General features: G+C 39.2%; 2 protein-coding genes across 9 annotated transcripts in view; one reads left to right on the top strand and one right to left on the bottom strand.

Moving 5' to 3' along the window:
- Positions 1-3,345: 3,345 nt before the first annotated feature.
- On the bottom strand, positions 3,346-6,020 carry RPL35A (ribosomal protein L35a). The gene is made up of 4 exons (XM_024578025.3): positions 5,977-6,020; positions 5,610-5,762; positions 4,637-4,781; positions 3,346-3,592 (listed from the first exon to the last, which is right to left on the bottom strand). The coding sequence occupies exons 1-4, from the start codon at positions 5,985-5,987 to the stop codon at positions 3,569-3,571; spliced, it is 333 nt and encodes a 110-aa protein (XP_024433793.1). The 5' UTR covers positions 5,988-6,020; the 3' UTR covers positions 3,346-3,568.
- Positions 6,021-6,911: 891 nt separating this feature from the next.
- IQCG (IQ motif containing G) overlaps positions 6,912-22,796 on the top strand; it is a 120,331-nt gene continuing 104,446 nt past the window's right edge. The window contains exons 1-6 of one of the 8 annotated variants that reach the window (XM_045185987.3): positions 6,920-7,121; positions 7,224-7,282; positions 13,838-13,923; positions 15,129-15,199; positions 16,101-16,365; positions 16,986-18,119. In XM_045185987.3, coding sequence (XP_045041922.2) covers positions 15,192-15,199; positions 16,101-16,365; positions 16,986-18,119 — 1,407 coding nt within the window. In that variant the 5' untranslated portion in view covers positions 6,920-7,121; positions 7,224-7,282; positions 13,838-13,923; positions 15,129-15,191. Of the gene's footprint in view, positions 7,170-7,223; positions 7,283-13,837; positions 13,924-15,128; positions 15,200-16,100; positions 16,366-16,985; positions 20,739-22,796 lie in introns of those variants that run through there. The other 7 variants (XM_045185988.3, XM_024578137.4, XM_045185992.3 and 4 more) reach the window with 7 other exon arrangements.

Raw genomic sequence — 22,796 nt, forward strand, 5'->3', positions numbered from 1 at the left:
GCCAGCCTAGATTCACAGCTTGGCTTCACATGGAAATCTCCAAGCCCAGCATAAGTAGCAGCCATCTCAGATTGCTTTACAGTTCAGGCAGGGTGACCCTTGACAAAACACTGGTGCGGGCTGACCTTGGCTTCCACCACCGAGAAAACCCCAGGACTGATGCACCAGTGGACAGCTACAGACAACATTGGAGCAACGAGCAACACTGTTCTGCTCCTGCACAGCGATCCTCCATGGACAGTGGAGGTAAGTGGTCTGTGGTCATAGCCAATCCCAGTAGCTGACTAGCCTGGGTAAATCCCTCCCATTGATCTGCCAACAGCAACCAAGGCTCAATTACAAGAGGAGGGTGTACTCAGCACACACAGAGGTTGCACCTCGAGAACCCAGCTTGGGTGATAGTGGAGGTAATGCCAGTGGACCCTCCAGGATACCTACTACATTAGGCCACGCTACCAAGACAAGGGAGTCATAGCAGCTCTACCTAATACATAGAAACAAATATAGGGAGGCTGCCAAAATGAGGCGACAAAAAACATGGCCCAACTGAAAGAACAGATCGAAACTCCAGAAAAAGAACTAAACAAAATGGAGATATGCAATCTATCAGATGCAGAGTTCAAAACACTGGTTATAAGGATGCTCAAAGAACTTAGTGAGGACCTCAACGGCATAAAAAAGATCCAGTCAGAAACAAAGTATATACTAATTGAAATAAAGAACAAGTTACAGAGAAACAATAGAGTGGATGAAGCCAAGAATCAAATCAATGATTTGGAACATAAGGAAGCAAAAAACAGCCAATCAAAACAAGAAGAAGAGAGAATTAAAAAAATGGGGATAGTAGAAGCTACCTCTGGGACAACTTTAAGAGGTCCAACATTTGCATGATAGGGGTGCCAGAAGAGTATAGAGGAAGAAATTGGGACTCTATTTTTTAAAAAGTAATGAAAGAAAACTTCCCTAATTTGGTGAAGACAATGGACATCAAGTCCAGGAAGCACAGAGTCCCAAATAAGATGGATACAAAGAGGCCCAATCAAGAACACATCATAGTTAAAATGCCAAAGGTTAAAGATAAAGACAATTTTAAAAGCAGTGAGAAAAGCAGTTAGTTACCTACAGGGTAGTTCCCATAAGGCTGTCAGCTGATTTCTCAAAAGACATTTTGCAGGCTAGATGGGATTGGCAAGAAATATTCAAAGTCATGAAAACCAGGGACCTACAGCCAATATTACTCTACCCGGCAAAACTATCATTTATAATCGAAGGGCAGATAAAGAGCTTCCCAGACAAGAAAAAACTGAAGGAGCCCTGGCTGGTGTAGCTCAGTGGATTGAGCGCGGCCTACAAACTAAATGGTTGCCAGTTCAATTCCCAGTCAGGGCACATGCCTGGGTTGTGGGCCAGATCCCCAGTAGGGGGTGTGTGAGAGGTCAACCACACATAGATATTTCTCTCCCTCTTTCTCCTTCCCTTCCTCTCTCTCTACAAATAAACTTTTTAAAAGAAAAAACTAAAGTAGTTCATTATTACCTAACCATTATTATATGAAATGTTAAAAGGATTTATTTAAGGAAAAGAAGACCAAAACTATGAACAATAAAATGGCAATAAATACATACCTATCAACAATTGAATCTAAAAAACAAACTAAGCAAACAAGATCAGAGACAGAATCATGAATATGGAGAGCATTTTGATGGTTGCCAGATGGGAGGGGTGTGTGGGGGAATGGGTAAGGAGGTGAGGGGATTAAGAAGTACAAATAGGTACTTAATGAATAGCCATGGGGTTGTACAGTATATAGGAAATGGAGTAGCCAAAGAACTTAAGACACATGACCCATGGACATGAAAAATGTTGTGGGGATTGCCTGAGGGTGCATGGGGTGGGGTGTGAGGGGCAAAGGGGGGAAAATCATGACAACTTTAGTAGCATAATAAAATATAATTAAAAAAATAAAAGACCATAGAGAGAGAAAGGAGGCAGGGAGGGAAGGAGGAAGAGAGAGGAAGGAAGGAAGGAACTGTTAAGACTGCAAACCCTATCTGGGTTTCCTTTCAGTTTATGCTGGGTTGCCATGGGTTCTAAAGTATGAATCTGGTCAACCTATTAATCAGGTTCTTTAATGACATTATTACATACAAGAAGAGTAAGTCTTAAAATCCCTGTTACAGCACACAAGACCTTGAATAATTTTCATCTTAGTTTTCAATTCTTTCCAATTATTCCCAGTTTTTATATTACATAACCCAGTTGAATGGCTCCTCAAATGTTTTCTTTCACATAAAAACCTGTCATTTCCTTTTTCTGAAATGCCTTCCTAAATATTCCAAGTTTAATTTCCTTGTGGACTTAAAGCCAAACTCTTAACTTGTGGTGGCCTTGAAATGCACTGCTTAAACCTGGTTAAGAGCAAAATGGACCATCAGCCTCAAGGGGCTTTTTTGCTGTAAGGTTTCACTTCTTACTCGCGGCTGGTAGTCAAGTGAACCTGGTGTTACAAACTCTTCTGACAGCAAATTTGGCTGGAGGATCATCACTAAACTAAGCAAATCTTTCTCTCTCTCCTTCAACATGTCTTTCACCCCAGTCCAGTATTTTTAGCATGCTAATTGTTTCTTAGCATATGCTTCTTGAGAACCCAAATACATCAGTTCGGCAAACTTTCCATGTGAAGACAATATTTAATGAAAGGAGTAGCTGTTAGTGCATCAATCATCTACAGCCACCTTGTTTCCAACTTTTATTTCAACACATTTTGAGGTTTAAAGTATTCTGCACCCCTGCTTTATTTCCTTTCTATTTAAAATATCTCAATCCTACACTTTTACATCAAAACATGGAGCTAAATAAAGCTACACTGACCAGGAAATATTGTTCTGGATCCCCAATATTATGGAGGTATGAGTCACTATTTTGACATTTCCACCTACCAGTCTCTTTCACTCTCACCTAATGAAAGAGGCAGTTACCAAAATAGTTCATAAAATGCAGTACCAAAATTGAAATTTTTACAGGAAAGTTGTAGATGTGGACACGCAAATCTAGCAAAGTGTCATGATGCACATCTGTACTGGCAAAAACTGATGGCTCTGAACTTCATGGAATGTTGTCTCCACTTGCAGACAAGCTTACCAGAGGTTCGGTTTAAGTACTCCATCACTATAAACCTTCCAAGGTACTCCTTTTTCCACTGTCCCCAACCAAAGTTTCATCACACATGCATCCCTCCGACTTCTTTTATACCTGGTAATTACCACCATTTAAGCACAGAGGCAGTGAATTTGGGCAAAGTGATTTTTAAGTCACTTAATAAAAAAACACAAGAGAACAAATCCATTTTATTTATTCTTTAAAATAGATTTTATTTACTTGAGAGGGGAGGGAGAAAAAGATGAGAACCACAGACATGTGAGAGAAACATTCATTAGTTGGCTCCCCTTTGCATCTTGACCAGGGACTGAACCTGCAACCCATGTTCCCCAACCCGGAATCCTTTGCTTTGCCAGAAGGCCCCCAACCAAGCCACACAGTCAGGGTTGTTATTTATTCCTCAATAAGTTTAAATCCTGGAGGGATACAGCATCTGGAGAGGGAAAAAGAGCACACTGTCATTAGGTGCATGTTATATACAAATTTACAATGTTATTAACACAATATGGGTAAATCTCCTATCTCTGAAAGGCATCCAATGACATATGCAGGTAGGCAAGAAACCAAGTTTTATACCCTTCAGCTTTTAGGTGAATGTGTTTTGATTAAGAACCATTTTGGGAGCCCTGAAAGTTTATTTACTTTTGCTTCGTAAAATGACAGTAAGCAACTTCCTTTGATAAGAGCCAGCAACTGCTCCAGCAAGGTTCAAGAGTATGCCATGGCCCTGGCTGGTGTGGCTCCGTGGATTGAGTGACGGCCTGCGAACCAAAGGGTCCCTGGTTCAATTCCCAGTCAGGGCACATGCCTGGGTTGTGGGCCAGGTCCCCAGTTGGGGGCAGCAGGCAAGAGGCAACCACACATTCATGTTTTTCTCCCTCCCTTCTCCTATGTAAAAATAAATAAAAACTAAAAAAAAAAGTACCCCATGACCTCAAAACTATAACCATGACTATTAAAAATAGATCCTAGCTAAAGAAAACAGAAGTTATTTTAGAAAAGCACAGGACCTAGAATCAAAGACTTGGGCCAAAGTCCTGGGACCTAGAAACATGAAAATTAGTTTTTCTTCTACAAAACAAGACTAACACCACCTATTCTAACAAACTGTCATGATGAGGAGATGAGATAATATTAAGAATTGTCAGGAAATAGTATGTTTTTAATTTTCTAGCAACTACTTCAAGCATCCAATAAATATTTTTGCCAGAAAATTATTCACTTAAATACTATTTTCCTCCTACACCATTTTAGCAAAATCTGAAATCTAAGCACAATTCATTTGAAAATTTTGTCTTCACTTTCCTTCTAATGCCAAGAATCTAATGTTCCATAATACATTCACACAGAGCCACTAATTTTGCAGCATAATCTTACTGGTGACGTTTTAATCCCAATAGTTCTTAGAGGTCAAAGTACAACACCTTGAGCTTAGTTTGACTCAACAGGGTGTCATATTGCTAATAATTGTACTTACTACACGGATTCTGTGTCCAATGGCCTTAGCAGGAAGGTTGCTTCGGAATTTAGCACGAACCATGCCACTGTTTCCATGAGCCCGAGTTACCTTTCCCCAGATTACTCTGGTTTTGTTTGGTTTACCACCAGGAGTCACTGTGTTGCTGATTTTTAAAGGGAGTAAGAACCCAAACAATTAGTACTATAATGTGGTACAAATTCAAAGTGATATCTGGACCAGTGGCTCACAACTCTAGTTAACCACTTAAGGCACCATTTAAAACCCCAGAGGCATCATTCATTCAACCAATACTTGAGTACCATACCTACTATATGCTAGACACTATTATAAATGTAATTTTTTGCAACTTTGTAAAACATAGCAGTTTACAAAACATAAATCTCTTTCAGAGAATAATGAAACATATAGCCTTCAGTTTTATGTTAAGTAAAATATATAGAATTTAAGGTAAGAGCTGCAATATTGAAAAAGGAAAGATGGACAAGTAATTTGAAAATATCTGTGTTTCAAATTTCAAATAACCAGGAAGGCTTCACTGAGACGGTAACACCAAAACAAAAACTGAGGAGGCGGTGTCCCTTGCTTGGGGAAAGGCAGAAGAGACCATGAAATGAATCCTAGCTGGATGTAGAGTAGAAATAGGAAGCCCCCAATACCTAAGGTCTTTAATGACATTGGCTTTTACTAAATGACATGGGACTCAGTTGGGGTTTCAGCAGTGTACAGATGACCTGACATAATTTAAAGGATCAGTCTGGGTGCAGGAGGAAAGGACGACAAAGATGAAAGCATGTATCTAGAGATTTTAATTGGTCTGAAATGGGTTTATGAAACCAGGATAAAGAATCAATGCTCTAGAGACAAAACATCTTTAAGTATGTATATAAAATGTCAAGGAAACAACAAAATAAAGGTACATTAAAAGTGCTCTATATTATCTTAATGAAGCATGACATTACTATAAACTTACTTTTTTGCTTTGTACACATAAGCACATCTCTTTCCTAGATAGAATTCAGTTTCATCTCGGGCATAAACACCTTCAATTTTAAGAAGAGCTGTGTGCTCCCTCTGGTTCCGGAGACCCCGTTTATAGCCAGCAAAAATGGCCTTGGACCACAGCCTGAAACACAGAAAATATGTATCAACCTTAAGCTGTTATCTATCTCGTTTAACTTCAACAACTAGTATGATTTGACCTGTAATTACCCCTACCCAAGTTATCTATAGCAAATATCTTATTTCCCCCCACTAGTTTAAAGCTCGCATTTAATTAGGCCTGGGCCTAATAAACAAAAAAACTCCAAAAACAAAGCAATTATATTAAAAACGTGTACCTTCCAGACATATTTGTTGTTGTATAAGTCCTGTTCCCGGCAGGCTTTAAAACAAAAAAGAATCAGTTTAAAGTCTTGCAAAGCCACGTTCGCCACCTAGTTTCCTTCTCACTTCTTAAACCTGTTAGGCAAAATCACTTTCCGATAGGCATTTCGCATTAAAGAGTATGGGGAAACGTAATCGTGCAGTAACATCTACGTGAATCGCAATCTGGCAAGACATCCCAACCTCACAGAATGCCTGATAGCTAGGCAAACTCCAAAATGAAACGGAAGTGGCAAGTCTGTACACTAAAATAACTCCTAGAAACCCCCAAAAGTCAGCCCTAAGAAAACTCATGCCATGATCACTACAAAAAGAAAAAAAAAAAAAATCAAGGAGTCAGACGAGCACCGAGGAAACAAGACTCAAAAGCCCTTCCCTTCGCTCCCACCCCCCAAAGCAATGAATGAAAAGCTGAATAGACTGTGGACAAGTAATGCCAGATAGGAAGGTGAGCAAATAGAAAGAACCCAGCCAAAAGCAGCCACTGCCTCAAAAGGTAAACGCGGACGAATAAAATACATCAATTTCACTCCCTTAGGGCCCAGGAAGCAACTGTGATTACGGGAGCACCCGTTTTCGGGACGTCAGGGGACCAGCACTATCAGTCCTACATCTCCTCCATCCTGTCCTCCTTGTTGCTGGAATTCACAGTAATCAATGCCGGACAGAGCCTCCGTGCCACAACAGTGCCTCGCCGAGATATGTTGCGGAACCCACTCCAGTTATTCACCCTCAAAGTTCAGCAGCAGAAATTCAACTCACCACCACAGGACCCAAGATGGCGAAAAAGAAAAGCGAGGCTCCCACCGCTTGGCCTTGTGGGATAAACCACGCCTCGGCCCCTCCCTCCGCTTAGGCATCTTCCGCAATCGCCAAAAAGAAAGCCTTAGAAATCGTTTTCTGACTGAAAGAAGCCACATTCAAGAGCACTCGTGCAATTTTTTCCTAAGTCATTTCATCTTTGTAAGGTGCAGTGTGTATTATTTTGGAAGAGAGGAAGGCAAAAGTGGTAGCCAGCTAAAGGACGAGACCTAAAGGACCCACAAAGTACGCGTTGCTATAGAAACACCTCAGTCCGATTCGTGTGTCGTCGGTTACGGTAGGTGGAAAAAGTGAAGCTGGAGTGGAGGACATCCCCCGGCTTCGGGTACTCCAGACTTGATTCGCTAACATGGGGGTGTTTTTCTTCTTTACCACACAGGAGTAGGGCGGTCTGAGTCTCTAGGATCCCAGCCTGGAAGAGAAGGCCGGTAGCACGAAGTGAGGAGCTCTTCTCTTTACCTTCGCCCTTCCCACCCCCCCCCCCCCCCGCTTCCGGCCCCGCTCCCTCACTCTTTCCTTCTACTCCTATATCTTTTTGCAGAAACGACTTAAGTTCTTACCTCTGTCCTTTCTTTTGACCCCGAGATTAAGGACTGCCCTGAAAAGGACTTACTTCTGAAAAAGAAAAAAAGACTTGTTGATTGATTGATTGATTATTTTATTACTTTTTTTAGAGAGAGGGGAAGGGAGGGAAAGGGAGAGGGATCGTTGCCTCTCCTAGGAGTCCCGAGTCTCTCTACTGGGGAGCCGAACCGCAACCCAGGCAGGTGCCCTGACCCGGAATCCAGCGGTGGCCCTGGAAGACGCCAACCAACTGAGCCACACCGGTCCGGGCGAGCCATATTCCCGTACAAGGAAAACGACCCGGCAAACTGTCCAGGCACCCAAGGCAATCATGCCTGAAATGCAGAAATGACTTACGTTCTTACCTCTGTCCATGCCATGTAGTACTGTGCACACACGTAATAGGTCTTCAGTAATTACTTGTGGAGACGAGCATGAGATAGATTAACGGGCGTCGGAGATTTACTTTCCCTGATTATTGCACATTTATTTGGGTTACTCGATGGATCCATTCATTTATCGAACTGTTTAATCGATATCGAATGACTCCCGTGTCCCAGACTTTGTTGTTGGCTCGGGGGACACTGCAGTAAACAAAACAACGGAAATCTCTGCCCTCATAGAGCTTGCTTTCTAATAGGAGAGCGAGACAATCAGTAAAATATTTGGCACATTAGAAGGTAATGTGAGAAAAGTTTTCTCTATGGGAAAAAAGTAAGCGAGAAAGACTAAAAGGAGGCTTTTCGCCTTGACTGGTGTGGCTCAGGTGGTTGGGCGGGTCGCTGGTTCGTTTCCTGGTCAGGGCACCTGCCTGGGTTGTGTGATTGGTCCCCAGTAGAGGGAACCCATCCATGTTTCTCTCCCTTCCCCTCTATCTAAAAATAAATAAATAAAATTTTTTTAAAAAAGAAAAGGAGCGTTTTACTCTGAAATGGGGAAGCCACTTGAGAGTTCTCTACAGAGGAGTTACTCAATCTGACTTTTCATTTTAACAGAGTCACTGTGTTGGGTCTTAAGGGAAACAAGGGCACCAGCATGGAGATCATTTGGAAGCTATTGTAAAGATCTTGATGAGAAATTATGGGTGTACACATACAATAGATGATTAGTACTGGAATTCTGAATATACTCTAAATGTATTTAAAATACATTTTTACAATACAATCTGTATTTAAAATACAGATTAAAAAAAACTTCTGTATTTTAAAATACAATCTGTATCCATCAGATTTGCTGATGGATAAGGAATGAGAAAGAAGAGGTGCATAGCAATCATTTTAAATCAGATCCTTATAAGTACATCAGGATAGACTTTATGTACCTTTATAGCCCACTCCTCCACATCAATTTTCTCTGTCCTAAAAATATACTAGAAATCCCACTATGTGAGAATGTGCTAGCAATTCCATTATTAAATGTACTAGAAAAGTACTCCTGGAAAGAATAACACATTTTGAATTTTATTCCTTTGTTCATTCACTCATTCATTTTATTGTGCAAATACTTATTCAGCATAGTGCCTAAAACTTAGGATACAATAGTATCATTATCATGGTTCCTGATCTCACTGAAGTTAATAGCCTAGGTGGGGGAAACTGACATAAACATTACAAATTGTGAAGCGAGCTCTGCAGGAAAGTAAGAACAGTGAGTGCTTGAACAGAGGAATCCTGATCCAGCCTGATGAGTTGGGGAAAGTGTCACTTGCAGAAGTGTCAGTTAAGGTATTTTTCAAACTACAGGTAGTAAATCATTAGTAGATCATGATTATAATCCTGTTTAAGCAAAATATGATAGAATAAAAAATATCAATGTATCACCCATGTTATAGGTAAATTGTTTTATAAAGTGTTTTCAGTTATTTTCATCTATGTGTATATACATATATATACACACACAGATCTGTTTAGAAGGTATCCAGCCATGTAATACGAAAAATAGAGACATTTATTAAAGAATACAAGATACAAAATACAAGAAACGTACATGGGACAATGATGCCTCAGACCTCTTCAAAGTAGACACCTTAGGACCTCACATAGTTATCTTAATTGTCATCAGCTGCCCTGGCCTATTTTCCTGAATCTCATTGATTATCTGAAATCTCTTCCTTTTCAAGGTAATTTTAGTTTTGGGAAAAGCCAGAAGTTGCAGGGCGCCATATCTGGGCTGTAAGGGGGCTGAGTCACCTGGGTGATTTGATGTTTGGCCAAAAAACTCGACAAGACTTGATGCAAGAGCTGGTTCATTGTCATGATGAAGCTGCCAATCACCAGTCACCCATAGCTGCAGCCTTCTGGATCTTCTGAATAGTTTCTGCAGAGGAATGTCCAAGCCTAACACAAAATTTGATGCAGATTTGTTGCCCTACTCACTCAGTCATTTCGAATGCAATGGCCAAACAGTACAACGCTCGCTCAATGGGGTCTCCTACCCCCACTGACTAGTACAGTGATGTCATCGTTCACAATGCACATTCCAGTGCACTCTCCTTGGCTGCCAGGTTATGTCGATGTTGGGCAAACTGTTCTTGTTGTATTAACAATGGTTGGACTTTTTCTGGACAGACCTTATATGTTGTATATAAAAATGTATGCATGTCATTGTAGGACATTGTGTCAGTGTTGCCTTGGAAGAGTTGGCAGAGTTGAAGAGAATTTAATAAGGAGTTTGCTTACAAAGGTTTGCTTAGGCAGGAATGAAACTATAAGGGATAATGCAGTCTCCAGGCTCATGGGGAAGAAGTTACCTGAGCCTCTGAGAGAGTAATATGGAGAGGATTGTCTGACAGGAGCCGTGGCCTTTGGTAGAGAAACATAGCCAACCAATGGTGATCTGGTAGGAAGGGAGCTGTGGTAATAAACACCTGACTTTACAATCTTATACTTTGGACCTCTTTTGGAATCTCCCATTGACTCATAAAGGATCAGTCTAAGGGCACAGACAATGGTGGACATGGATCTAGAGGGGCAAGAGGCATAGATACCTATCAAAATGCCAATGATTTAAGCTGCCACCTGGTGGGACTTTTGTTTGCCTTGAAGTTCTATATAAATTTTGAATAAGAACTGCAAGGCAAACAAAAGCTTTATTTGGGGGTGTTTTTAGGAATTGTAGTCAGGGAGACACAGACTTTAGGTAGAAACCCCACCTATGTTCTAAGGAGGAAAGGGAGAGTGTAAAGACAGAAAAGGGGGGCTTCCAAAGGGATTGTACAAGTTGTTTTGAAAAAGCTGTGATTGGGGCTGGCAGGTGTACTGACACTATGATGCTATACATGATTAATTGGTTATGTCATTGCTAGGCAAAAATTTTATTTTACCTATTATTTGTTTTAATATATTGTATTGATTATGGTATTACAGTTGTCCCTATTTCCTCCCCTTTATTCTTGTCTGCCCTGCACACCCCCTCCCACCCACATTCCCCCACTTTAGTTCATGTCCATGGGTCATACATATAAGTTCTTTGGCTTCTACATTTCCTATACTATTCTTAACCTCCCCCTGTCTATTTTCTACCTACCATTTATGCTACTTATTCTCCGTACCTTTCCTCCCCTCTCCCCCTCCTACTCCCCTGCTGATAACCTTCCATGTGATCTCCATTTCTGTGGTTCTGTTCCTGTTCTACTTGTTTGCTTAGTTTGCTTTTGTTTTTGTTTTAGGTGTGGTTGTTAATAACTGTGAATTTGCTGTCCTTTTACTGTTCATATCTTTTATCTTCTTTTTCTTAGATAAATCCCTTTAATATTTCATATAAGAAGGGCTTGGTGATGATGAACTCCTTTAACTTGACCTTATCTGAGAAGCACTTTATCTTCCCTTCCATTCTAAATGATAGCTTTGCTGGATAGTGTAATCTTGGATGTAGGTCCTTGCCTTTCATGGCTTGGAATACTTCTTGCTGGCCCCTTCTTGCCTGCAAGGTTTCTTTGGAGAAATCAGCTGACAGTCTTATGGGAACTCCTTTGTAGGTAACTGTCCTTTTCTCTTGCTGCTTCTAAGATTCTCTCCTTCTGTTTCACTTGGGGAATGTAATGATGATGTGCCTTGGTGTGTTCCTCCTTGGGTCCAGCTTCTTTGGGACTCTCTGAGCTTCCTGGACTTCCTGGAAGTCTATTTCCTTTGCCAGATGAGGGAAGTTCTCCTTCATTATTTGTTCAAATAAGTTTTCAATTTTTTGTTTTTCCTCTTCTCCTTCTGGTACCCCTATAATTCGGATGTTGGAATGTTTCAAGATGTCCTGGATGTTCCTAAGCCTCTCTTCATTTTTTTGAATTCTTGTTTCTTCATTCTTTTCTGGTTGAATGTTTCTTTCTTCCTCCTGGTCTACACCGTTGATTTGAGTTCCGGTTTCCTTCCCATCACTATTGGTTCTCTGTACATTTTCCTTTATTTAACTTTTCATAGCCTTCATTTTTTCATCTAATTTGTGACCATATTCAATCAATTCTGTGAGTATCCTGATTACCAGTGTTTTGAACTGTGCATTTGATAGGTTGGCTATCATCTCTTCATCACTTAGTTGTATTTTTTCTGGAGCTTTGATCTGTTCTTTCGTTTGGGACTTTTTTTTTCCTCCGGGAGCCTGTTACGTAGTAAGGGGTGGAACCTTAGGCGTTCATTCGGGTGGGGCAACCCAGGTCGCTTGTGTGGGACAGGTCGGAGAAGGAACAATGATACTTGCTCTGCTCTCTTCTGGTTTTCAGTCACTTCCCCCACTACCCACAAGCAAATTGGGCCCTTCTGGTGCTAATTCCATGGTGGGTGGGTTTGTGTAGGTTCTAGGACCCTGTGGGTCTCTCCAATGAACTCTCCTCTGAGGCTGGGTGTTTCTCCTGCTGCTGCCTCAACCCCCACAGGTGTTTTCAGTCAGAGGTTGAGGCTTTATTTCCCTGCGCTGGAACTCTTGGTTGTGCAGTCTGTCTTGCTCCCCAGTTGTGTGTCCTGGTTTATCTTCATGTGAGTGTAGGACCACCTGCTCCATCAGCCACCACCTCCCCAGGCCCGCCAGCTGCTTCCTTGCTCGCTGTCCAGCTGCCCTTCCAGTCCTCTCTGTCCAGCTGCCCGTCTCCACCCCTCCTACTAGTCTGGATGAATGTTTCTTCTTTAGCCCCTTGGTTGTCATACTTCCATACATTTTGATTTTCTCTCAATTCTGGGGTTTTTTTTTGTTGTTTTTAAATTGTTGTTGCCCTTCTTTTTGTTGTGTGAGGAGGCACAGTGTGTCTACCTACGCCTCCATCTTGGCCGGAAGTCCTCAAAATTTTATTTTTTAAAAATATATTTTATTATGCTATTACTGTTGTTTCATTTTTCTCCCTTTTAGTCCCCTCTGCCTTGCACCCCCCCTCACCAATATTTCCCCACCGTAGTTCATGTCCATGGTTCATACATATAAGTTCTTTGGCTTCTCCATTTCCCATACTATTCTTACCCTCCCCCTGGCTATTTTGTATGTACCATTTATGCTTCTTATTCCTTGTACCTTTTCTCCCATTACCCCCTCCCCCTCCCAGCTGATAATCCCCCATGTGATCTCCATTTCTGTAATTCTGTTCCTGTCCTAGTTATTTGCTTAGTTTGTTTTTGTTTTTTAGGTTCAGTTCTTGAAAGTTGTGAGTTTGTTTTGTCATTTTTGACAAAATTGCAAAGCAGTTCAGTGGAGGAATGATAGCCCTTTCAACAAAGGATGCCCTAGATCCTGAAGATGTTCTTTTATGTTTTTCTTAAAGTGTTATAATTTTATATTTTCATTTAAGTCCATGATCCATTTTGAGTTAATTTTTGTATGAAATTTTATTTTTTTTAATGGAGAGTTCATTGATACAGAGTCATATCTAGGAACTGTATTAGGATGTAGCTCTTTGTTTTAGCCCAGTTTAAAAGTTCAGTTTCACATAAAGGGAGATGAGTTAACTCAGCTTCCCAGAGGATTTTTGGCTCCCTTTTACATTGTTCTCTCGACAGTTTCAACTCCATTTTCTTGTTTTTCTTTTTTTCTTTCTTTTAAGATTTTATTATTTTTAGAGAGAGGAAGGGAGGGAGACATCAGATTCATACATGCCTCAAGTGGGGGCCTGTCCTGCAACCCAGGCATGTGCTCTGACTGGGAATCGAGCCTGTGACCTTTCAGTTCAGAGGCTGGCACTCAGTCCACTGAGCCACACCAGCCTGGGCTGTTGTTTTTCTTTTATGTTGAAGAACTGGAGGAAGCCCACTGAGACTGATGTCATGACAGTAAGGAAAGGACAGTGTGAAATGGATCTGGAGAGGAACAAAGAGGGGGAGCAGATCATGAAGGCCTTATGAGCAAAGTTAAGAATTTTAGTTTTTGTACTAGGACAGTGGGAAACCATTGATGGGTTTTATGGAGAGACATGATCAGGTTTTCAATTTTAAAAGATGAGTCTTTCATTTTTAAAAGATCACTTCCAATTTGAAGGTCATTAGAGTAGTTCAAGCAAGAAACAACATGGTCCGGCATGGAGTCGGGGAATATGGAAATATAAGGTAAGATCCACAGGACTTGGTGATATTTTAGATTGGAGGATGTTGATGTCAAGATGAAGGAGGAAGCGAGAAGCTAGAACAGCATGAAAGCACTAGATACTGCATACAATACCCCTGTTTTACCAGTGTGAAGCGCATTGACCTATGCCCCAAGCTGAAACAATGGAAAAGTAAACAACAACAAAAGAAGAGAATCTTACTAACTAACATCATATTACTTCCTCCTAAGACCACCCTTGCACCAGAAAATTTGGCTAGTTTGCAGTATAGGTTTTTTTTTTTCAATTTACATAAGTATTCTGTTTTAAGTTTGAATTTTTACAATGAAATTTTCATTGTGTGAGACATATTTATACCACCCTTCTCAGGATCACTTTATTGTGGACAAAATCACACTGAAAACTTACCATTCACTATTTATTCAGTGTAGAGTAAAATTCTCCACAGAGAATTTAAAGCTCTTTTAAGCAGAAAGACTTCGGTTTATTGAGGAGTGGTAACATCTTTTTTTTTTTTTTTAATTTTATTTATTTAGTTTTAAAATAGAATCTTAAAAAAAAAGATTTATTTTTAGAGAGGGCAAAGGAGGGAGAATGAGGGAGAGAAACATCTCCCTCTCACGCATACCCTACTGGGGACCTGGCCTGCAACCCAGGCATGTACGCTGACTGGAAATCAAACCAGTGACCCTCTGGTTCCCAGGCTGGCACTCAATCCACTGAGTCACCAGCCAGGGCTGAGGAGTGGTAATATCTTCATAGATGTATTAAACTAATTTTCAGGATAAATACGTTTCTCTAGGTGCAATCTCAAATGTTCTTTAAGTCCAGCTGGAGTAAATTTGGTTATGGACAGATCAGGGGAACAAAATAATCTAATTAAATATTTTAGTAATCAGTACAACAGAAAAGTAAATCCATTACAATTAAAAAAATCAATACAATAAAAATATGAAAACCATGTTAGATATCAATTTCCCTTAAGAAGAGACTCACAGATTGCATTTTTCTACTAATAATTAAGCTAATAACTTAATAGAACTGCACTACATGATGATTCTTCCATCTCTAGGACTTTTCTAGTAAGCAAAAAGGAGATAAGCCACAGCTCTTGTAATTCTTTAATTTTTTCTGAATGAAAGTATAGAAATTACTTAAATGTCATGCAGTACTCAAGCTAATCTCAATGTTTTCTTCTCATTTTAGGTTGTTTCATTTTTGGGAGATTATAAATGTACCTTGGACATTAACAAAACTAACTTGAGAAGAATGGAAGAGTATGTTCAAAATTTCAATTTATTTTGTATATATTTATTTAAATTATCCCTTATGTTAAATTTCTGTGTGTTACTTATCTAATGATGTATAACAAGTTATCCCAACACTTAGCTACTTAAAATATAAACATTTATTATTTCAGAGTTTCTGTGGGTCAGGGGTTTGGGAGCAGTTTAGATGGATGGTTCTAGCGTGGGGTCTCTCATAAGGTTAAAGCTGGTCAGGGCTGCAATTAAATGGAGACTTGGAGCAGGAGGATTCACTGCCAAGATGTCTCATTTATAGAGCTGGCATGTGGGCTGGCTGTTGGCAAGAGGCTTTTGTTCCTCACCCTCATGACCCTATCCACAGTGCTGTCCTCTTGACAAGACAGCTGGTTTTCCACAGAGGGAGAGAGATGAGAGAGTAAGGTAGAAGCCGCAATGTCCTTTATCACCTAGCCTTGGCACCCACGATATCTGTTTCGTTACATAGGTTAGTCCTATTCAATGTGGGAAAGACTACAAAAGGGCATGAAGATGAGAATCATGTGGGCCATCTTGGAGACTAGAGAGTACCTTCTATTTTTCACTAATCATGAGACACTTGGTTAGCATCTAACGATGTTGCTAAGAAAAAAGTTGATTTTGGTTTAAATTCAAATTGGTTAAGCATAGCCAAATTTCATGGATTATATAACTTTGTTAAACAGTAAATAGCTTGCCTATGGTTGGTCAAAATGTCACTGAGAAGTATTTAGCAGAATCACATGCAAACTCGTACTTTTTTTCTTTATCAGGGTTATAATATATGACAGTATTGATTTCACAGGAGCCAATGTACATGCTGCCTGTGCTTTTGAATTTAAGTAATTTAAAAACATTTGGTGGCTGACTTATTTTTTCTTTATTTTCTCTACAGAGGCCAACTGGAAGCCTCAAGTCTTCCTCCCAAAACTTGGCATTCTGAGGTGACTGTATCAGTCACAGGTGAACCACCTAGTGTTGTAGAAGAGGAAGAAACAGCCAAAGAAACAGACATAGATACTATCCCAGAAGTCATAGAGCCACTCTCCATTCTAGATATGCTGAGGGTCTCTGCAGTTCTGGAGGATACCACGGACCAGCTCTCCATTCTAACCTATATCATGCCAGTTCAGTATGAAAGAAGACAAAGTGCTACCATGGTATATATATGCTCACTATTTAATCTCTTTTTTCTTTTTCCATCATTTATAGTACCTGTGTCATTAAATTTAACTCCGGAAATAGCATCTTTATCTCAGATAAATGGCTATAATAATTACCTAATATGTGGGCTCTAAGTTGATGGAGTGAAATAGCCATAGCTCAAGGTACATTACCAATCAGAATGTCTTTGTCTTTCAATATGATGGCATTATTCAAAAGGCCTATTGCTAAATCAGTATAAATACAGTATATGCTCTGAGGTCAGACAAATTACTGAATTGTCTGTTTATATTTCTCAGTTGCTAAAAGCTCAATGACACTAGTGGGAGGAAATTGAACTACTGGACCCTCTAAACATTGCTTTAATCGGAAATTACTTTGTTGTCATTGTAGAATATGTTGCAATCTGCCTTTCTGAATATCCCTCACAACATTGTGTCAGCCATTACATTTTCAGTGATGTTATGGACTTCTCAAAGAACTTACTGAGTTACCAAAAAACTCAACTTGGTAGTGTGCAAAAACTTTATACATTCTTAAACTCTTACTAATTTTAATAACTTAGGTTATAGATATAACATAACAATTTTAAATACAAATACATATTTATTGGTAGCTGGAGATTGTTGGAGATAGCAGCAGCGGCCCCAGCGGAGGTGACCACGACAATGGAGCTGTCTCATGGAGCCAGGACCAGCCGGAGCGCATTACGCGCTGGTGCTTCGGTGACCACTCACGTTCCTCCAGCCCGCTGCCTGTTGCCCTGCACTGCTGCGGCCTGCGCAGAACCATAGCTCTGCTCCTAGTGCTTCTGTCCTTGGTGGCGGGTGTGTTGGGGAATGAGTTTAGTATATTAAGATCACCAGAGTATGTTGTTTTCCGCAATGGAAATTGGCCTATACCGGGAGAGCGAATCCCAGATGTGGCTGCAGTAGCCATGGGCTTCTCTGTGAAAGACGACCTTTCTTGGCCGGGACTTGCTGTCGGTAACCTATTCCGTCGTCCTCAAGCTACGATTATGGTGACGGTGAAGGGAATGGACAAACTCACTCTACCTCCAGGCAGTGCCATTTCGTACCCTTTGGAGAATGAAGTTCGTTTTAGTCTTGACAGTGTTGCAAATTCCATTTGCTCCTTATTTTCTGAAGAAACACCTATAGTTTTGCAGTTGGCTCCCAGTGAGGAAAGAGTATATATGATGGGGAAGGCAAATTCAGTTTTTGAAGATCTTTCAGTCACATTAGCACAGCTCCACAATCGTCTGTTTCAAGAAAACTCTGTTCTTAATTCACTTCCCCTCAATTCTCTAAGTGGGAACAATGAGGTTGATCTGCTCTTTTTTTCTGAACTCCAAGTTCTATGTGATATTTCGGGTTTGTTGTCTCAACATAAGCATCTAGCCAAAGATCATTCTCCTGATTTATATGCCCTGGAGCTGGCAGGTTTGGATGGAATTGGGAAACATTATGGAGAAGGTTCTGAACAATTCAGAGATGCTTCTAAGGTCCTTCTTGATGTCCTGCGAAAGTTTGCAGATGACATGTATAATCTTTATGATGGGAATGCAGTGGTAGAGCTAGTGACTGTCAGATCATTTGACACATCCTTTGTGAGGAAGACGAGGACTATCCTTGAGGCAAAACAAGAGGAGAGCTTACCAAGTCCTTACAAACTTTCATATAAGTATAATTTTGAGTATCCAGTACTTTTCAACATGATACTTTGGATAATGATCGCCTTGGCCTTGGCCGTGAGTATCATCTCTTACAATATTTGGAACATGGATCCTGGATACGATAGCATCATTTATAGGATGACAAAACAGAAGATTCAAATGGATTGAACTTTCCTAATGCCAAAATTAGTAAAAGGGTTTGGAAATTGGCTGCTTTGTGAAAATAAATTGTTTAGTGTAATTTCAAGTAGATAGTATACTTTAAATTAAAAAAAATTTTTTTGTTTTCTATTTTGTGTGTGCCTGTGAAGTTGTTTTTGCGTAAAGTATGGTATTGACGTGATTTGGGTGATAGATTCCATAATCTGCTCAAATACTGTAATATAACCATTAATTATAATTTCATTCTGTTTAGTATTTGAAAATAATGCACTGATATAAATGTAAAACACTTAGAATAGCTTGTATTATTTATGTTGAGAAAATGCACTTAATTTATTAGAGAACCTTATGAATGCTTAACTCCCTTACACAGGATAGGTGAAAATGATATTTGGGTTGTCATATACTATGAACCATTGTAAATGTCTTAATTTGATGTAAATATCTCTGAAACATGAGAAAAGGTTTTTAACTTTAGAGCAGCCCTAAACTATGAAAGTGCATATACAGTTGCTTAGATTTGGAATTGCATCTAATTAACAGAGGATAGCTGTTTTTTAACCTCTTCTGAAAGTTTGGTAATCTGAATGGTCTATTGTGAATATTAAAAGTACTACATTGATCTAAGAAGAAAGTAGCTTTGTGCAGTTATAAATTCTCATACACACAAAAACAAATATTTGGGGGAACATCTTGGAGCATGAATATAAAAATCTTTTTATTTCAGTAACTTTTCCCTCTGTGTAAGTTACTATGGTTTGTGTCATTATAGACCATGGACAGCGTTATTGTAGCATAGTAAGCATAAGTAGATGCTCCCTACTTTTCATGTGGAAGTGGGCCAACATCTATAAAGAGTGACAAAGTTAATAATGATTCCCCCAAAGCCCCCAAATACGTATTTATTAAGTTTAGCAAAATTACCTATGTAAGTTGTACAGAAAGTATTCTTATTTCTGATTCTATGACAAATGAAAATTGCTACATTAATGAGAGGGTAGATTGCTTTCTATGTCTAACAGAAAAGAAGTACGTATTTGTTGTGACTAGATAATTAAATTTCCCTTTAATTGCTCCTTAGGATTTAAAAATTATTGTTGTTGTTATTTGAATAACCTGGGTTTACAAAGCTTTTTAAAAATTTTCCAAGTTTATACAAGATCTCAATAGAACACCAGCTTTGGAATCAGGAGACCTTTGCAGTTTAGTTGTGTACTATGAGCTATTCATTTTACTGTCTTGGTCTTAGTTTTCTCACTTGTAAAATGTGATGGAATTTTAACTAAATGATCTATATGGTCACTTCCAATGCTAACATTCTGAGTTTTGGAGTAATTTTAAAATGACCTTAATGGATATTGTAGGAACTTCACAAGAAATTAATTTCCTTATCAATTTATGAATTGCAAAGAGATTGGAAACCCAAGAACTCAGCCTTTCAATGCATTTAAAATAAGTCCAATTAAGAAATTAAGATAATTAACAAATAGTACATAAGAAACTAGTGTTTCCTTCCAACTTATTGTCTCCTTCAGTAAGGATCAAAAATAAAAAGAGAAGATACTCAGCTAACAAGATGAAGTCTTATAATACTTACCAATGTTAAATTCAGTCATGAAAAATGGTAATTTGCCATTATAGAAATTTAAGAAAGAATGAAAAACACAAATTTATAAATAGCACTTGGCTGTACTCACCACTCCAGTAGGTAAAAGAACAAAACTTTTGTGCTGTTTTATTCTTTTTAATGATATGGTATTTAGTCACAAAATTTTCTGACTTAAGTAGAGGTTCTGCTTATGATTTTATAGAAGTATAAATAATAAAGGCTTACTCTTTTACCTTGATTAACAGCAGCCTAAAACCTCTTTTTCAATGCAGGTTAGTTCCATAATTTTAAAAAATTGTGGATCTCTTAAGATAACATTTTTTGTTTTTACTTCATAGTACTATGTTTGTTCTAATGCATTAATTTTACTATGCCATTAACCTGTATGGCATAGGATATACATTTTAAAACCTTAGTATGTATGTGAATTTTTTTCTCCAAAGGCTTTACATTGTTTAGCCTTACGATAACTTTGGGATGAAAGGTTGGTTAGCATTATTCCTTTTTTTACAGCCATTTTTATAGGTAAAGACATCAAGTAGATTTTCGTTTGTTAGAATCATGAAATGGAATGATGAAACTATGCTAATATACCAGATATCAGAATTGGGAATAATTGGACCTAAGTTTGGAAAGAGACTCCTCAAAGGAAATAACATTTTCTTATCTTATCTCTTAGGATTTAATACCTTATATTGTACATAGTGTGTGCTATATAAAAATCTTTTTTAGTGGCTGGACTAAATAGAACATTTAGCTTCCTTAAAGTTTTCTTCTAAAAATTCATATTTATTTCTAGTAATCAGTAAATCGGTTTGACACATTTGCTTCCTTTTCCAGATGCCTAAGCATAGAGATAAAGGAAAAATGGTTGGGCAATAAAAAATAAAAAAATAAAATAAAAAACAGCTTCTTAGGCCTTACATTTCCCCTTTCTTTCCTACACAAAAAAATCTAAAATAATAACCATCCATGCATTGAAAGTTTTCCTTATGTCCAGATAAATTTCAGTTTGATAGCCAAAATACTATTGCTGCTTTTTGTAGTCAGTCAAATCAATTTTGATTTAAAGGAATATTTTAAAATTTAATTTCTTTTAAATTTTACTTATTTTTAGAGAGGGGAAGGGAGGTAGAGAGGGAGAGAAACATCACTGTGTGGTTGCTTCTCACATGCCCCCTGCTGGGGGACCTGGCCCACAACCCAGGCATATACCCTGACTGGGAATCAAAAGGGTGACCCTTTTTTTTACACAGGATGGCACTTAATCCACTGAGCCACACCAGCCAGGGCTGTATTTACTAATCTTTTAAGGATATTTAAAAAATAAACCATTTCTAAGCTAGTTGAAATTTTGCTAAGGAAGGCCTAGGCTTTGTGTATTGATATGCAGACAAACCTTTCTTTGCATGGGATCAGCACAAGAATTTAAGTAAATCACAATATATGTAGGACTTACATAGTTCTGTGTACTATTCTAAATCCTTTATGTACATTAATTTATTGTACCTTCATAATAAGTCTATGAGGGCTGATGCTATTCTTAGACCAATTTTACCAAAAGGAAAATGGAGGCATAGGGATGCCAAATAGTTGCCTAAAATCAATACAGTTTAGTAAGAGATAGAGCCAGTATTCAAACAAGGAAGTCTAGTTTCAGAGTACATATGCATAGTCACTATGTTATATGGCTTTTCCATAGTTTAAGATTTTAGCCACAGATTAAATAGGAATCATCAATGAAAAGACATATTCTGTTCCTATGGTAATGCTTGCTCCTTAGTATTCAAGTTTGTATCTAAAAAATAAATTGTTTTGGCCCCAGGCCAGGTAGCTGAGATGGTTAGAATGTTGGCCAGATATGCCAAGGTTGTGGGTTCGATCCCTAGTCAGTGCACATATAAGAATCAACCAGTGGGTTCCAGCCAAGGTGGGGTGTAGATCGAAACCCTTTGCTTCCTTGCTCAACCAAAAGGGGAATAACAACCAATCTAAAATCAATAAACAACCAGAAGTGCCAGAAAATCAAACTGCATGAAACTCCCAACAACCAAGAAATTAAAGAAAAAGTCTACCAGAACAACCAGCCCAGTAGGCGAGGAGGTGGACTGTAAGGGCGGGGCCAGCTGAGGAAAACTGCAATGATGCGGCTGGGCTGGCTGAAGGTGAAAATGAGACTCAAGAGTTGACTGTGGACTACAGCACTTGCTGAGGTGGGTGAAACTCCCAGTCTCACATGAGAGTTCGTTAGAAAGTGTGCTAGAGGCAAGCAGGTGGGCTGCTTTGTTCCCTCTCTGGCCCTTCCCCAACAGGCAGCCCAGAGTGCAGCAAGGAGGGTTGCTCTGCCCTGGTGAATACCTAAGGTCCCTCCCCCTTACAACTTATCAGGTGTGCCGAGACAAAGAAATATGGCCCAACTGAAAGAACAACAAAACTAGAAAGAGAGCTAAGCGATGAGATAGTCAACCTATCTGATGGAGAATTTAAAGCCCTGGTAATCAAAATGCTCAAAGAACTGACTGAACTTGGTGGGAAAGTGAAAGATACCCAAAATGAAATACAGCAAAATATTCAGGGAACCAACAGTGACAGGAAGGAAACTAGGATTCAAAGCAACCATTTGCAATAAAAGAGGAAAATAAACATCCAACTGGAACAGAATGAAGAAACAAGAATTCAAAAAAGTGAAGAGAGAGTTACAAACCTCTGGGAAGCCTGAAATGCTCCAATATCCAAATTATAGGGGTACCAGAAGGAGAAGAAGAACAGGAAGAAATTGAAAACTTATTTGAACTAATAATGAAGGAAAACTTCCCCGATTTGATGAAGGAAATAGACTCCCAGAAAGCCCAGAGAGTCCCAAAGAAGTTGGACCCAAGGAGGAACACACCAAGGCACATCATAATTACATTACCCAACATTAAAGGCAAAGAGATAATCCTAAAAGCAGCAAGAGGAAAGGAGACAGTTACCTACAAAGG

The sequence above is a fragment of the Desmodus rotundus genome, chromosome 2, assembly GCF_022682495.2.
Source record: "Desmodus rotundus isolate HL8 chromosome 2, HLdesRot8A.1, whole genome shotgun sequence".
NCBI classification, from domain to species: Eukaryota; Metazoa; Chordata; class Mammalia; order Chiroptera; family Phyllostomidae; genus Desmodus; species Desmodus rotundus.

What these genes read in the sequence shown, in the direction of transcription:
- RPL35A (XM_024578025.3), bottom strand. An exon ending in TATGTGTACAAAGCAAAAAA is followed by an intron (nt 4,782 to 5,609) that starts GTAAGTTTATAG and finishes TTTAAAAATCAG; the next exon opens with CAACACAGTGACTCCTGGTG. An exon ending in TTGGACACAGAATCCGTGTA is followed by an intron (nt 3,593 to 4,636) that starts GTAAGTACAATT and finishes TTCCCTCTCCAG; the next exon opens with ATGCTGTATCCCTCCAGGAT.